The sequence below is a fragment of the Phascolarctos cinereus genome, unplaced genomic scaffold, assembly GCF_003287225.1.
Source record: "Phascolarctos cinereus isolate Bilbo 61053 unplaced genomic scaffold, phaCin_HiC Scaffold_1;HRSCAF=81, whole genome shotgun sequence".
Taxonomy (NCBI): domain Eukaryota; kingdom Metazoa; phylum Chordata; class Mammalia; order Diprotodontia; family Phascolarctidae; genus Phascolarctos; species Phascolarctos cinereus.
In genome coordinates this window covers 172,152,141-172,166,990 of record NW_027555514.1, presented here as the reverse complement: position 1 = coordinate 172,166,990, position 14,850 = coordinate 172,152,141, and the positions used below count along the sequence as shown (strand labels likewise).

The 14,850-nt window shown below is 39.8% G+C and overlaps 1 protein-coding gene across 17 annotated transcripts in view; it reads right to left on the bottom strand.

Annotated features, from left to right (window-relative positions):
• LMNTD1 (lamin tail domain containing 1) overlaps nt 1–14,850 on the bottom strand; it is a 218,799-nt gene that overhangs the window by 5,971 nt on the left and 197,978 nt on the right. For 16 of the 17 annotated variants that reach the window (XM_078155044.1, XM_078155023.1, XM_078155017.1 and 13 more), the window contains one exon: nt 6,304–6,559. The exons of the other annotated variant lie outside the window; for it this stretch is intronic. In XM_078155044.1, coding sequence (XP_078011170.1) covers nt 6,482–6,559 — 78 coding nt within the window. In that variant the 3' untranslated portion in view covers nt 6,304–6,481. Of the gene's footprint in view, nt 1–6,303; nt 6,560–14,850 lie in introns of those variants that run through there. 17 annotated transcript variants of the gene reach the window in all.

The window sequence follows — 14,850 nt, the reverse complement described above, 5'->3', positions numbered from 1 at the left end:
ATAAGCACTCAGCTTAACGAGTTACCAAATACAGAAGAAGTTTGATTTCCCTAGCAAAGAATGCAGAAGGAGCTTGCAACCAAATCCACAAAGTCAATTTAGGCCTTTTCTTCCTTCTTTTCCTTTTCCTTTTCCTTTTCCATCCTCAGTACAAGGGAGATCCTTATGATCCTTCTGACACAAACTACTACATTGTATGGGGTTCCAGTGGACCTACGTTCAGAGACTCATTACTACAGCTTTAACTCCTACCATTCACCACTATGTCCTTGTCCCCTCCCACTGCACTGGCTCTTCTTCCACAGATGCTCCTTTTCTAGGACCGACAACTCTTGAGTAGCTAGGCCGGTAAAGACTGATGTTCCTTCAGCTCCTTCATCCCCAGGCCAGAATATCTTGCTGTCAGTCAGCTGTCCATCTCTCAGTGCCCGGCTAGGAGCAGCCAAGAATTGAACGTCCAGGTTTTTGCCCTCTCTGCTGCTTGGGCAGTTTGAAAATCAAATTGAATGAGGGTCACAGTCTGGGATGTGTGTGGGCTGATTGCTCTGATGTTAACAGATTCATCTTCCTTTAACCATGTCAATTAAATTCTTCTAAAGTAATAGCCTGGTTGAATGTAATTTAATGAGACAAATCCACAGGCAGAAGAAAAAAAATTTCTAGACGGGTGGGGGTCATAGTCAAGAGATTTCATTGGCAAATAAAGATGCACACAACCGTACACGCAGATGTTAGAATCAGAGTGCAACCTACCTACCCAGGATGTATAGCTGCCAGGAGACTACTAGTAGAAAGGAACTTATATAACTTGTCTGATGCCATGATCGCCCTCTGGTGGTAAGTGGTTGTTACAGACAGTAGGAGGAAGGTCCACATATGGAAAATGTCAGTCTCAAAGTTGAGAGAGGGAAGATTCCATAGAAACCAAAGGAAGGCTATGGTTCAATAATAATTACTTACATATATAGCGCTTAAAAGTTTGCAAAGTGATTTATACACATTTACACATATGAACCTCATCTCTGTGAGGCAGATACAATAATTCTCATTTTACAGATGAGAAGACTGAGGCTCAGAAAGGTGAAATGCCCATGGTCATATGGCTAATGTCAATGGAAGGTATTCCTGACTCCAGGTCTAGCACTCTATCTACTATGCCTCTAACAAGTTTCAACAACAAATCAGTACACATTTATTAAGCCTCTGGTATATACAGAGCATTGTGTAACACCTTGGAGATATAAAGAGATATAAAAATGACTTAGAAGCCGACCCTGCCTCTACAGAACTTATAATCTAGTGGAAGAGCTATGATATTTACACATACTCATATTTTCTGAATCCAAAATTGGTCCACATGGTTTGATGTAAATCCAATTTGCCCAGAAGCCGGGATGTGTAGTCAATGAATACACAAATAACTGTATTACAAAATCAAGCATAAGTTTAGAAGACTGATAATCTCATATCTAAGTAGACTGTAATCACAGAGGTGAGTGGGGTATTAGCAGACCATGTAAGTCAGTGGTCAGATGTATGACTTTGAGTGGGGCAGCTAGGTGGCCCAGTGGCTAGAGTGCCATGCCTGAAGTCAGGAAGACTCATTTTCATGAGTTCCGATATGGCTGCGGACATGTAGTAGCTGTGAGACCCTGGACAAATCACTTAACCCTGTTTGCCTCTGTTTCCTAATCTATAAAATGAGCTGGAGAAGGAAATGGCAAACCACTCCAGTATCTTTGCCAAGAAAATCCCAAATGGGGTCATGAAGAGTTGGATGTGACTGAAATAACAGAACAACAAAATGAATTTGATGTTAAGGGAAAATGGGTGCAGGCTAGAACTAGCTAGAGACCTCTGATAGAGATTCCTCTGTGCATTGGGCTGTATGATAATAGTAGGATAGTTGAGTTTGGGTAGAAAGCTCAATGCAGTGCAAGGGATGCCATATATAGAGGCAGAGGACCGAGGTTCAAATCTTGGCTCTGCTGCTTTACCTTTGGTATCTTGAACAAGTTAGTTAACATCCCTGGGCTTCAGTTTCCTTGTCTGTAAAATGAACAGGTGGAACTAGATGTCCTCTAAGGTCATTTCCAAGGATAAATCTATGATTTGATGACCTGCTGTGATAACAGTGACGATGGAGAAGGGTCAGATATAAATGGAGGATACTGGCTTTAGAGCCTTCCATAACCTGGCCTCTTCCTACCTTTTCATTCTTCTTGTGCCTTATTTACACCTTCCTTCTCCACTCCTGGCACCATGCACTCTTTGATCCAGTGACACTTTCATCCTTGCTGTTCCTCATACATAACTCTTCACCTCCTGACTCAGTGCATTTTCATTGGCTGCTTTCTGTGCCTGGAATTCCCTTCATCCTCATCTCTATCTCCTCCTTTCTCTCACTTTCTTCAAGTTCCAGGTAAAATTCTGTCTCCTGTAAGCATCCTTTCCTGATTTCTCTTAACTCTAGTGTCCTCCTGCTAAGATTATCACCAATTTCTCCTGCATATATCTTGGTTTTATAGGGGCCACTAAACCCTACATAAAGATCTCTTCAAATGCATAATGACTTTGAAAACCACATATTAACATTACCTATATTTTATTGTATTTCCCTTTACTTTGCTAAATAGTTCCCAATTATATTTTAATCTAGTTCTGCCTACACTTGCACTAAGAATATTATGGGCTACATATTTGACACATGCTTTATATAATTATTTGCATATTGTATCCCTCATCAGTTTGTAAGATTCTAGAGGAAGGACTGTTTTTTTTTCTTTGCATCTCCATCAATAAACACAGACCCTGGCACACAGTGGGCATTTAATAAAATACTTGTTGACTTGACTATAACAAGCAGCAGGCAGCTTGAGGATGTGGCGGTCCAAGGTCCAGAAATGGAAGCCAATAATGTGGCAGTGTCAGGGTCCAAAGAGCAAAAGAGCTCATTTTGATCTAAAGTCAGGCAAGAATCTTCAAAAACACAGAATCCAGGGCAAATCGGAACTCAGGAGGAGTGGTTCCCTAAATCAGCAATGATCCTTGACCTTATATAACTGCAGTTAATGTATCACAAAATGGAGTGAGTAGAATGGCCATATTATAGAAAAATCCTTCACCACCACTCCTCTGGTGGCTAAATATGAGGCCTTTTTTTTAGGGTTATTTTTAAGTGTGGATTTTTAAATCAGCATGGGTTGGGGCAACTAGGTGGTACAGTGGATAGAGTACTTGCTCTGGAGTCAGAAGACCTGAGTTCAAATACAGTCTCATACACTTAATACTTACTAACAGTGTGACCTGGGGCAAGTCACTTAATCCTGATTGCTTTGCAAAAAATAAAATAAATCAGCTTAAGTGAAGTGTGCAGATTTCCCTGGAATTCTGATTTTTAGAGACACTTTCCTTCTATTTTATTTTGGTTTTGGTTGGTGCCATTATACCTATTTCACCTTATCTGTCCTTCTCTTTCCCAGTCACATCACTTTCTGTAGTCTGTGGGGAAGTTCTTCCTTATGTAGCTTGGTAGTCAGGCTGACAAGCTTATCAGCTGGGCTCACTTCTTCCTCCTCCCTCTCCCCTAGTAGGCAGAGTGAGGAGGGGGTTATGTCAGGAAACTCATCCTGATAGCTTCTGACAGTGAAAATGTGAGAACAATAAGATTATGTACCAATTTACTTTATTCATCAGTTACAGTTACAGCATCACATTTAGATTCCAATGGTGCAGTCCCCAGAGTCATATATTAAATGCTACTAAATATTAAATGGTACTAAAGAAAACAAAGATGGAAAAAGCATCTGAACTACTTCAAATATTCATGGAAGAGGTGCCACAAAACTGTTGAAAAACACTATTTTGAGGGCATGGAGAATGGTTCTCAAGGTACCCCAAAGAGACCTTGTTGTTAACCCTCACACCTCCAGAAGGGATGACAAAAAGAATATTAATAGCTACCAACCCATTTCTACAACAATTTTAGGAGAATAATTTGCACATGGAAGACAGTCTTGGTGAAGGTATGAGAATGGAACAGGAAGACTTATTCCACAGCAGACTACAACTACATAGTCACACAACTGGCTGAAAGATATAGAGAATGTAAAATCCCACTTTGATTTTAGAATAGCATTGATTTGGTAAAGCAAAATGTCACCTTAAAGGCTATACTTCAACAAAGAGTTTACCATACGTGTGTCAAACTTGTGAGGAACTCTTTGAAATGTAAATAACAAATAGCATTATTTGATGACTTTATTATCATTCCTATCAAGTAAGGCATAAAACAAACATGTGCACCCCAAAGGTGTTTGCCACCATCTGAGGCATGTCTAGTGAAGAGTATAAATAGAAGAGGAATTCCATAGAGATTGTGAGATCCTCCAGATGCTTGTGTTTGCAGATTGCGTTATACTAATTGCATTAAGATGCAGAACATCAAAATCACAGAGCCTCCAAATTAGATCCATAATTATATAGAAGAATTTGGCCTACTGATCCACATAGGAAAAACCAAATGGATAGAGCATGTCCACTTTCCCGGACTATGATATCTAGCTGTTAGAAGGACAGCCCATTGAGTTTGTCCATTAAGACCTATATCTTGAACAGACATTGCTTATGGAAACTGAATTGAGTCCAGAATCGTATATTGGGGAAGTGAGAGAGCTGGATTGCCTCTGGAAAATTGTGCAGTGTTTTCAATGACCCCAAGCCTCTCTCCCAGACAAAAGCCCTATCTTTTTAATAATAATATTTTTCTAGTGATGTTGTATGGTGTTACGTCATAAAGTAACATAGCCTTTGTAGAATTTAAGTCATGAGTCATTCAAAGGGCAAAGGAAAGGTTCATGGGAAGGTGCTAGTAGGTTGAGACACCTTACCAATCAAGAATTGCATAACAGGAACAACATAAAGGATGTCACAAGACGTTTGTAGGCCTGGAGAAAAAAATGGACTAACCATGTGGCAGGGACAGCTATGTGGTGCAGTGGCTAGAGCACCAGGCTTGGAGTCAGGAAGACTCATCCTCCTGAGTTTAAATGTGGTCTCAGATACTTAGTAGCTGTGTGAGCCTAGGCAAGTCACTTGATCCTGTTTGGCTCAGTTTCCTTATCTGTAAAATAAGCTGGCAAAATAAATGGCAAACCACTCCAGTATCTTTGCCAAGAAAACCCTAAATGGGGTCATGGAGAGTTGGAAACTATTGAACAATGACAAACACATGGCAAGATTGAGAAATAATGGACGAACAGCCCTTATACTCCAATGGTATCCATACAATGTCAAAAGAACCAGAGGAAGGTGCCCACTATTTTGGGTAGGTTCCCCGTGGAGGATTTTTAGGAAGATAGAAAAGTCACATAAAATGAGAAGGCATGAACAGGTTTTGATTTACATCATTGGAGGGAGTAGCTACATCAGGGAGATCACAGGTACATCAAAGATTTAAAATAATTCATTCAGCCATCTTATAATTGTTGGATTTATAGGTAGTTTCCAACTTTTTTGCTAATTCCAACATTTGCTAATACCAACTTTTATACTCTAAGCATAAGTTGCAGAGCTATTGCTCATCTCCATGGGTAGGGGGAGTTTACTCACTGGAAGTTTTCTATGTCAATGATATTGAAAGTCCAGAGCCTTCCATGCCCTCACCCCCCAAATAATAAAGCTACCATGAATACTTTGTATAGATGGAATCTTTTAACCTTTTCATTGCATTTCTAGGATAAGATCCCATAGAATCACTGGATCAAAAGGCAGGACTGCTTTTTGTGACTTAAATATTGTCATATTACTTTCCAACATGCCTGTACCATTCTACAATCCATCGACAATTATTAGAGTTCCTTTTCCCTCAAGGTCCTGATAATATTAAATTCTCTCTTTTTTGTGGTTGCTATTTCTGCCATTCTAGCCCAGGATATTTCAGTTATCTCAGGATACCTTGTTTGTCAAGGCCTGTCTCAGTTCCAACCTTTAGGTAGGCCAAAGAGAAACTTTACAGAATAAAGAGAAAAGAGAAATACTTAGAAACAGCCATTTTGTGGGGAACAGTGAAAAAATCTGAAGCTGAAAATTGTCTGAGAATTAACTAGTCATCCATACATATGGGGAAATTCTGCTCACATGCACATGTGCGCATGCACACACACACACACACACACTCATATCTAACATATCCCATTCAACTCTAAAATCATACCCCTCCTTGGGTCCACTGTGGGGGGCTAATATTTAGCTTGAGTACCCATCCAAGGCTTCTTTACTAACAGACCAGATAGAAACCATGACTCATACAGCAAAACATTTCATTAGAATAGAGCAGCGAAGTAAATAACAGAAAATAAAACAACAGAATAATTCTTGGCCCTTCAACACAAATAGATTCAATAACCCACACACTTAATTGCTAGTGAGGAAGAGAATAACTTTCCAGCAAATTAATGTTCCAAAGTGAGGAAGAGTTGTGTCATGGTTGGAACACTCCTCTGGCCCAACTCCTCAAGGTTCCGCCTCTTGGCAACCAGCTGTACTTCCGTGTGTTCAACTGAGGAAAAAATCTTTGTATCAAACACCTCTTACAAGAATCTGATATCTAAGATATACATACACATGCGTATTATACATATGTTATATTTATGTATATGAATGTATGTATATATACATATATATACATATATACATACACACACACACACATAATAAATCTATCATGTGACTGGCCCTGTGCTAAGCACTGGGGATAAAAGGAGAAGCAAAAGACAATCAGTCCCTGCCCTCAAGGAGCTTACAATCTAATGGAGGAGACAAGCAACAAATATATACAAAAAAAGCTATATACAGGATAAATAGTTAACAGAGGGAAGGCATTGGAATTAAGAGGGGTTGGGAAAGGCTTTCAGTAGAAGATGTGATTTTAGATGGACTTAAAGAAGCCAGAGAAGCCAGGATGAAGAGGGAGAGCATTTCAGGCATGATGGCTGGGTAGAAAAAAAGCCTGGATCTGGAAAATGGAGTGTCTTGTTTGTATAACATCCAGGAGGCCAGTGTCACCGGATTGAAGAGTTGTGGCAAGGGAGTAAGGTGTAAGAAAACTAGAAAGGCAGGAGGGGGCTAAGTTATGAAGGGCTTTGAATGCCAAGAATGAGATTTTACATTTGTTCCTGTAGGCAAAAGGAAGTCCCTGAAGTTTATTGAATAGAAGGGTAACATAGCTGGACCTGCTTTAGGAAAATCACTTTAATGGCTGAATATAGGCTGGATTGGAATGGAGAGAGACAGGAGGCAGGCAGACCCACCAGCAGACTATTGCATACAACATTCCGGGTGTGAGGTGATGAGGGCCTATACCAGCATGATGGTAGTGTCAGAGAAGAGAAAGAGTCATATATGAGAGATGGTGCAAAAGTGAAATCAGCAGGCCTTAGCAACAGCTTGGATGTGCAGGGTAAGAGATAATGGGGAGTGCAGGATGACCCCTAGGTTGTGAGCCTGAGGGACTGGAAGATGGTGTTGCCCTCTACAGTAATAGAGTTTAGGGGGGAAAGATAATGAGTTCTGTTTTTAACTTGTCAAGTTGAAGATGTCAACTGGACATCCAGTTGGAGATGTCTGAAAGGCAGTTGGAGATAAAGACTGGAGGTCAGCAGAGAAATTGGGGAAATATAGGTGGGGAGAATCATCAGCATAGAAATGGTAATTAAATCCATGGGAGCTGATGAGGTCACCCAGGGAAGTAGTATAGAGGGAGAAGAAGGCAGAACAGGATCCAGGACAGAATCCTGAGAGATACCTATAGTTAGTGAGTTTAAAAATGCATTAAGACTTTTGAGACACTTTGTATATATAATGTATATTATTATATATGTACACACATATGTATGCATACATATACATACACATATACATGTACATATATATGTATACACATATATGGACAAAGCCATTCCCCAGTGGATAAGTAATCAAAGGATATGAGTAGTTTTCAAAAGATTTGCAAATTATTAACAACCTTATGAAAGAATTTTCCATATCAGTGATAAGAGAAATGCACATCAAAACAACTCTGAGGTTTCACCTTACAAACCATGAATTGGCAAAGGTGAACGAAGATGGGAATAGTCAATATTGGAGGGGTTGTGGAAAATAAGTGCACTGATATATTGTTGGGGGAACTATGAATCGGCGCAACCATTCTGGAAAGCAATTTAGAACTATATTAAGAAAGCATTGACCTCCCACACTTCCCTGGAGCTCCACTGCTGTTGCTACTCCATTCTCTCTTTGGAGCCATCATCTGCTGAAGCTCCCCCTTCAGTTACTGCTCTCTGCTTCCCTAATGCTCTGTTGATATCATCTCCTTAAGCTATCCTCTGTTGCTATAGCTGTTTCTTCTTTTTGGGGGAAGTGTTGTTACTCTTTCAGCGTGAGACAATGCTAGGTCAATATGCCTTAGGATAATCAGAACATTTTCATCATTTTTTTCCAGTTATATCATAATCAGCTGACATGCAAAAGGATTACCCAGGTGGCTGTTGAGACCTTGTTCAGAGCTAGATTTTAGGGAATGAATTCCTTTCACTTCTTCCTCACATGAGGGTACATAGCTCAGGCCATACTTCTCACTGAGTCTTTCTGAGCTTGAGGATAAGCACATGCACATCTTTTCATCCTTTCAACTTCCATCACGCTTCCATATGCTACTGCCAGGGCCATGCAAATTTCCTTGAAACTTCAGTAAGCCTCAAGGAGGCACTTAGCAACATTGAATGGAGAGGGGATTATCTGACAATTTACATTTTCTTTACATTTCTTGCTAGCAAAGATCTCTGACTTTCTTTTGTCGGGGACTTTTAATTTCGTTATTGTAGGTTGGCAAGCAAACTGTAGTTTCTTCTTAGAGAGTGGTTTGAGTCACTGAGGGGTTAATTCTCATGTAGTCACTCACGTGTGTCGCAGGCAAGACCCGAATCCTTGGACCTTAAGGCCTTTCTATTCACTATACCATGCTGCCTCTTACATTGCCTGGCACATACACACACACACACACACACACACACACACACACACACACACACACACACACTATATTATCATGAAAGGTAATAGTCATATTTTTCTCTATCTTGACCTCAGCATATTTGAATTACTGTATTTTGTCCTGGGAGCCACATTTTAGGGAGGATATTGGTAGACGAGTCCAGAAGAGGGCAGAGGATGTGAGGATACTCAAAAGTAGGCCATAATTGGAGTGACTGAAGAAACTGAGGATGTTTAGCTTTGAGAAGAGAAGACTTGGGAGAATGTGTTATCTCTGTCCTAAAATATTTGAAGGGTTACCTTGTGGAAGAAATATTACTACTTGATCTCAGAGAAGAGAGCTAGGACCAGTGTGTAAAAAGACAGAAATACAGTTTTAGGAACACTATAAATAATATTTTTTTAAAAAAAATTAGATTTGTATAGAAATTGAATGATTTTTTCTTGGGGAGAAGTGAATTCTTCAACATTAGAAATATCTAAGAAGAGGCTGGTTGATTGCTCATTGGGCATGGTATGGTAGGGATTCATGCATCAGACAAGGTTGGAGTCCTTTCTGTCAGTAGGGCATAGCTCTCACATATAACCCCCCCCCCTTTTTTTTTGGTGAGAGGAAGAGACCTAGAGTCACTTGGAGAAGAGGCCATCTTGACCTCTCATGTGGAACACTCAGAAGACATACAGAGAGCCTCTGTCAAATGGACAGTAAATGGGAACCTGCAGATGGGAAAAAAAAAAAGGGAAAAGGGAATCAGCAGGGGAATGTCAATGGCTTTGACTCCCAATCAACTGGCAGTTTCTTCACCCATCCCACCCAAGGCAATGAAGACTGGCGCTCTGAGCTGGTAGTCTGGCCTGGCTTTTGTCCAGCTCTTGCAGAATGACTTATTGTCTAGAGAAATATATTTCTTGGCAGAAAGACTTGTAGGGCCACTTTGGTAGCTTGGTAACTTCCTCATCAGCAAGTTGGAGAAACTACCTTCCCTTTCCATTCCCCTGTGTCAGTGCTTTTCCTGTGGGACCTATATTGTTCAGGCCTAGGGCCAAGAAGCTGTCTTGTCTCAGTTTCCCCAGTGGGCATATTTTCTTTAAGATGAAGGCTCTGCTTGACTATGTTTTCCTCTGGGCATCAGAAGGGACTAGAGAACAGGACTTAGTGGCACAGATAGGGAGTAGAAGTGCCAAGACAAAAGTGAACCACATAATAAGCTGCAGCCTCTTGTCTGAGATTGCTGCTCTGAAACATTGAAGCACCACTGAAGCGGGGCTGGGGAAAGAAGGAGGGGGCTCACAACTTACCATTCTGGGTTTTATGACATTTAACTGATCAATTTTTAATTTAGATTAGCACACGTTCCTGTGAGGTATTTATAAACCTGGAAAGATTGCTAAAAAAGTCCTATAAAGGAGTAGGCATTTGAATTCAATTGGATTTGTCATCCAGGCCACCTTGGGGACCTTGGTCCCCCTAGAATGAAGACAGAACATTTTAATGACAAGACTCATAGATACAGCGTTTTCCCAATTAGCAACTTAAAACCAAGCTAACATTTGCCATTTATTGCACACAGCAATCTGCATTTATTTCCAAGGGGATTAAAATGAATAACACTTTATTGTCTTACATTATACTGCTCTCAATATACTTTTTGTTCTACTTTAGTAGACAAGGAGACTGAAACACAATATAACTAAATAACTTAGAGCAAGGATTCTTCTGCAAATATAGTTATCACAGTGGCACCCAGAGGCCTCACAAAATCAAAGGCATAATCAATTACTAAATGGAATTTAGGGAGTCTCCAGAGAGAGAAAGAAGAAGACTAAGAAGACAGGAAAAGAAAGAGAAAGCATGCACCATTTGGTTGTTTTGGGATTATGTTGATGCCTGGATTGAATGGTAGATGTGGGTCTTTTCTTCCCTCTTCCTTTTCCTTCAGTTGTATTGGAATTGTATACTCAGTAAATGCTTGTTGAATTAAATTGAAGTGAGTGGAGTTGAATTGAGGCTGTACTATATTACTTTGGTTGCTTTTCATTAATTCAGGCCTTGGGAGGCCATGCTAATCAATTATTCAATAAGCATTTATTACGTATCTACTCTGTGCCTGGCACTTTATTAGATGCCAAAAATTTAAAGCAAAAAAAAAATGAAACTGCCCCTCCTGACCTTCAAGATTCTTGCATACACATGGGGGAAGAAAACTGGACACGTATAAGTAAGTACAAAGTCTATACAACATGCCCTGGACAGACGCTTCTATCTTTCCAGAGAGCTAGCTTGAAAACAGGTTGACATGTGCAAGGCTATTGATTTAGCTCATTAATCCGCTGGCTCTGAATTCTGGTTGAACCACCTGGAGAGGAACTGTGAATGTCCTCATTTGCTGAGGCTGTAATTCTTACACTGAACTAGGCTTAATAAGGGATTATTTGAGTTCATGACTTCATCACCAAGAAAAGCAATATCTCTTCTTCCTTTTAGGATACCCAGTGGAACTTGGGTCTAAGAAATGGCCCCACAATTCATAACAGATGGTTTTTCCCTTGTGCTATTTGGAATACATTCAGGAAAACATCAGAAAAAAATGGCTCTTGATTGATTGTGCTTTAACGTATTTGCCAAAGTGCTTTAAAATTACCTCTTTTGAGCGGCCAAATACAGCGTTCAGTTACCAACTACTAGTGCAAAAGTTCATATTTTCTTGGAAATTAAAACAGATTTTAACAGGCCTAGTTTACTTTAGTATGTAAGAGGTGCCAGTGGCCACTAGGGGGCACAATTAGCAGTGAAATAAAGCAAAATCCCTCTGTATTTTTTGAGCAAATCTTTTTTTTTATACATGTGTGTGTGTGTGTGTATGTACATATATATACACACACACATATATATATATATATATATATACACACACACATATATATATATATATATATATATATATAGATATATATAGATATAGATATAGATATAGATACACACACACACACACATGCATACGTATATATTTTTGCCAAGAAAACCCCAAATGGGGTAATGAAGAGTTGGACGTGCCTGAGAAATGGTGACTACACACATACTATGTTTGTATATACATATATATACACATATATACATACACACATACATATATAATATATATGTACATACACATAAAACTTATATACACAATACACACATGTATATTTGTATATACACATAATTATATATATTACTGAAAATATCATATATATTGTCATGCCATGTCATATATAATTATATATTATGTACATGACTTTTCTATCTTCCTAAAAATCCTCCATGGGGAACCTACCCAAAATACTGGGCACCTTCCTCTGGTTCTCTTGACATTGTATGGATACCATTGGATTATATAGGCTGTTCATCCATCATTTCTCAATCTTGCCACGTGATTGTCACTGTTCAGTAGTATCCAACTCTGGCTTTGAGTACTCCCAGCTGATGGCAGAAGGAAAGCAGTCTGGATATATATTAAATAGGAAGCTGAAACCAGTTTGAGCTTTAAAAGTTGCTATGGCTCATATGGCTAATTTAGGGTTTACTATTATGGGTTCACGTATTAATTCCATTTTGTACCACATGTTCATTTGCTACTCCCCCTAGTTTTGTATAAGAATGCAGGTCATGGGGGAGGGGGCAAGATGGCAGAGAGAAGGCAGGGACTCTCCTGGGCTCTCCCCCAAGCCTCTCCAAAGGCTTTTAAATAATGCTCTAAAACAAATTCTGGAAGGGGAGAATCCACAAAAGGATGGGATGAAACAATTTTCCAGTCCAAGATGACTTAGAAATTTGGCAGGAAGGGTCTGCTGCACTTGAGTGAGAGTGAAGTGCAGTCCAGTGTAGACTGGGCCAGCACAGACCAGGCCCCAGCAACCGAGGAACAGATTTTGGGAATGAATGAATCAGCAGCAGCAGAGGCAGCAGCTGCTTCTGGAGTTCTCAGCACATAGATGGTAAGGGGGTTGAAAAACTCAGAAGGAGATTATAGGGGTCTCTTTGCTGGCACTGGGGGCAGGACTTTGTTGCTTTGCCCATACTTGGATCCAGGTCATGGTCCAGGATGGCAGTCCCAGGGCAAGGAGGAGCACTAGCACACCAGAGTTTGTGGCCACAGTGGAGGGAGACCTCCTCACAGTTCCAAGGCAGAAAAGAGTGCTTGTGGTCACTCACAGACCAGAGCACAGGCCAGGAGAGTAGTAAATACACCTCTTCCTAGATCATACCACCTTGGAAAAACCAAAAACTTACAGATCCCCAGAAGCATCTCTGAAGACAGGTGCACAGAACCCCTGAAGCATGGGACAGTGCACCCTCTACACTGGAAGTAGAGCCCCACTTCAGCAGAGTTAAAAGTCAAGGAATAGGCTGGAAAAATGAGCAAACAACAGACTCAAGAAGCATGAAAAGGTAAACAGGAAACGGAAATCATAAGGAAGTTATTAAGGTCAAACTGTTTATATTCCTACATGGAAAGATGATATTTGTAACTCATGAGAACTTACTCATTATTGAGGCGATTAGAAGGAGTGTACATAGACAGAGGGCACAGGTGTGAGTTGAATATGATGGGATGATATCTAAAAAAAATTAAATTAAGGGATGAGAAAGAGGAATGCACTGGGAGTAAGGGAAAGGGAGAGGTAGAACTGGGTAAACTATCTGACATAAAAGAGATGTTGAAAGAGCTTTTACAGTGGAGGGAAAGATGGGGGAGGGGCCAAGGAATACTTGAATCTTACTTTCATTGGGATTAGCTCAAAGAGTGAATAACATACACACTTAATTGGGTATAGAAATCTATCTTACTCTACAGGAATGCAGGAGGGGAAGGGGATCAGAGAAGGGAGGGCTTATAGAGGGGAGGGTGGACTGGGGGTGGCAGTAGTGAGAAACAAAATACTTTTGAAGAGGGACAGCGTGAAAGGAGAGAGAGAATAGAATAAACAGAGGAGAAATAGGATGGAGAGAAATACAGTCAGCAATCATAACTGTGAAAAAAAATTTGAAGCAAGCATCTCTGATAAAGGCCTTATTTCTCAAATATATACAGAAAAATGAGTCAAATTTATAAAAATGAGAGCTATTCCCCAATTGACAAATGATAAAAAAAAATATGAACAATCAGAGAATGCAGGTCATGGTAAATTCATTGGATTACAACTACACAATTATAGTGCAAATCACAAAATATAGTTTTGATAAAGTTTAACATCTTGGAAACAGCTTCTCCCTCCCCCCATTACATGTGATAATAGAACAAATGAAATATAATGCTTATGATTACAAAGTTATCAGCATGGTATCCACATTTTGCAGAGGAGGAGACAGTGTGTTTTAGTGGAATTAGTATGGGTTTCTGAGTCAAAAGACTTGGAGTCTAATTCAGCCTATGATGCTTGCTACCTGCATACCTATTTCCTCATTTGTAAACTTAGGGGGTTTGGATTAGATAGTCTCTGAAGGCCCTTCCTGTTTTAAATCTATGATCCTATGATAGGGGCATGGAGAGATTACCTGACTTTGTCAAAGGTAATATAGTAGTGGAACAAAGACTTGAATCCAGGTCTTTGAGGCTCCAAGTCATTATATCAAGTGGTCAGGAATGTAAATGTCATTTGTTTTTTCATGCAATGGATACACAAAGGAAAATACAAGTGTAGCACTGGTCAGGATTTGATCTTAACCAAACTTAACTGACTCTAAACCACAATAGATAATCTAGCTGGAAAATTAACAGTAGACTGATGAGCACTTTGATCATGACAAAACTAGATTTT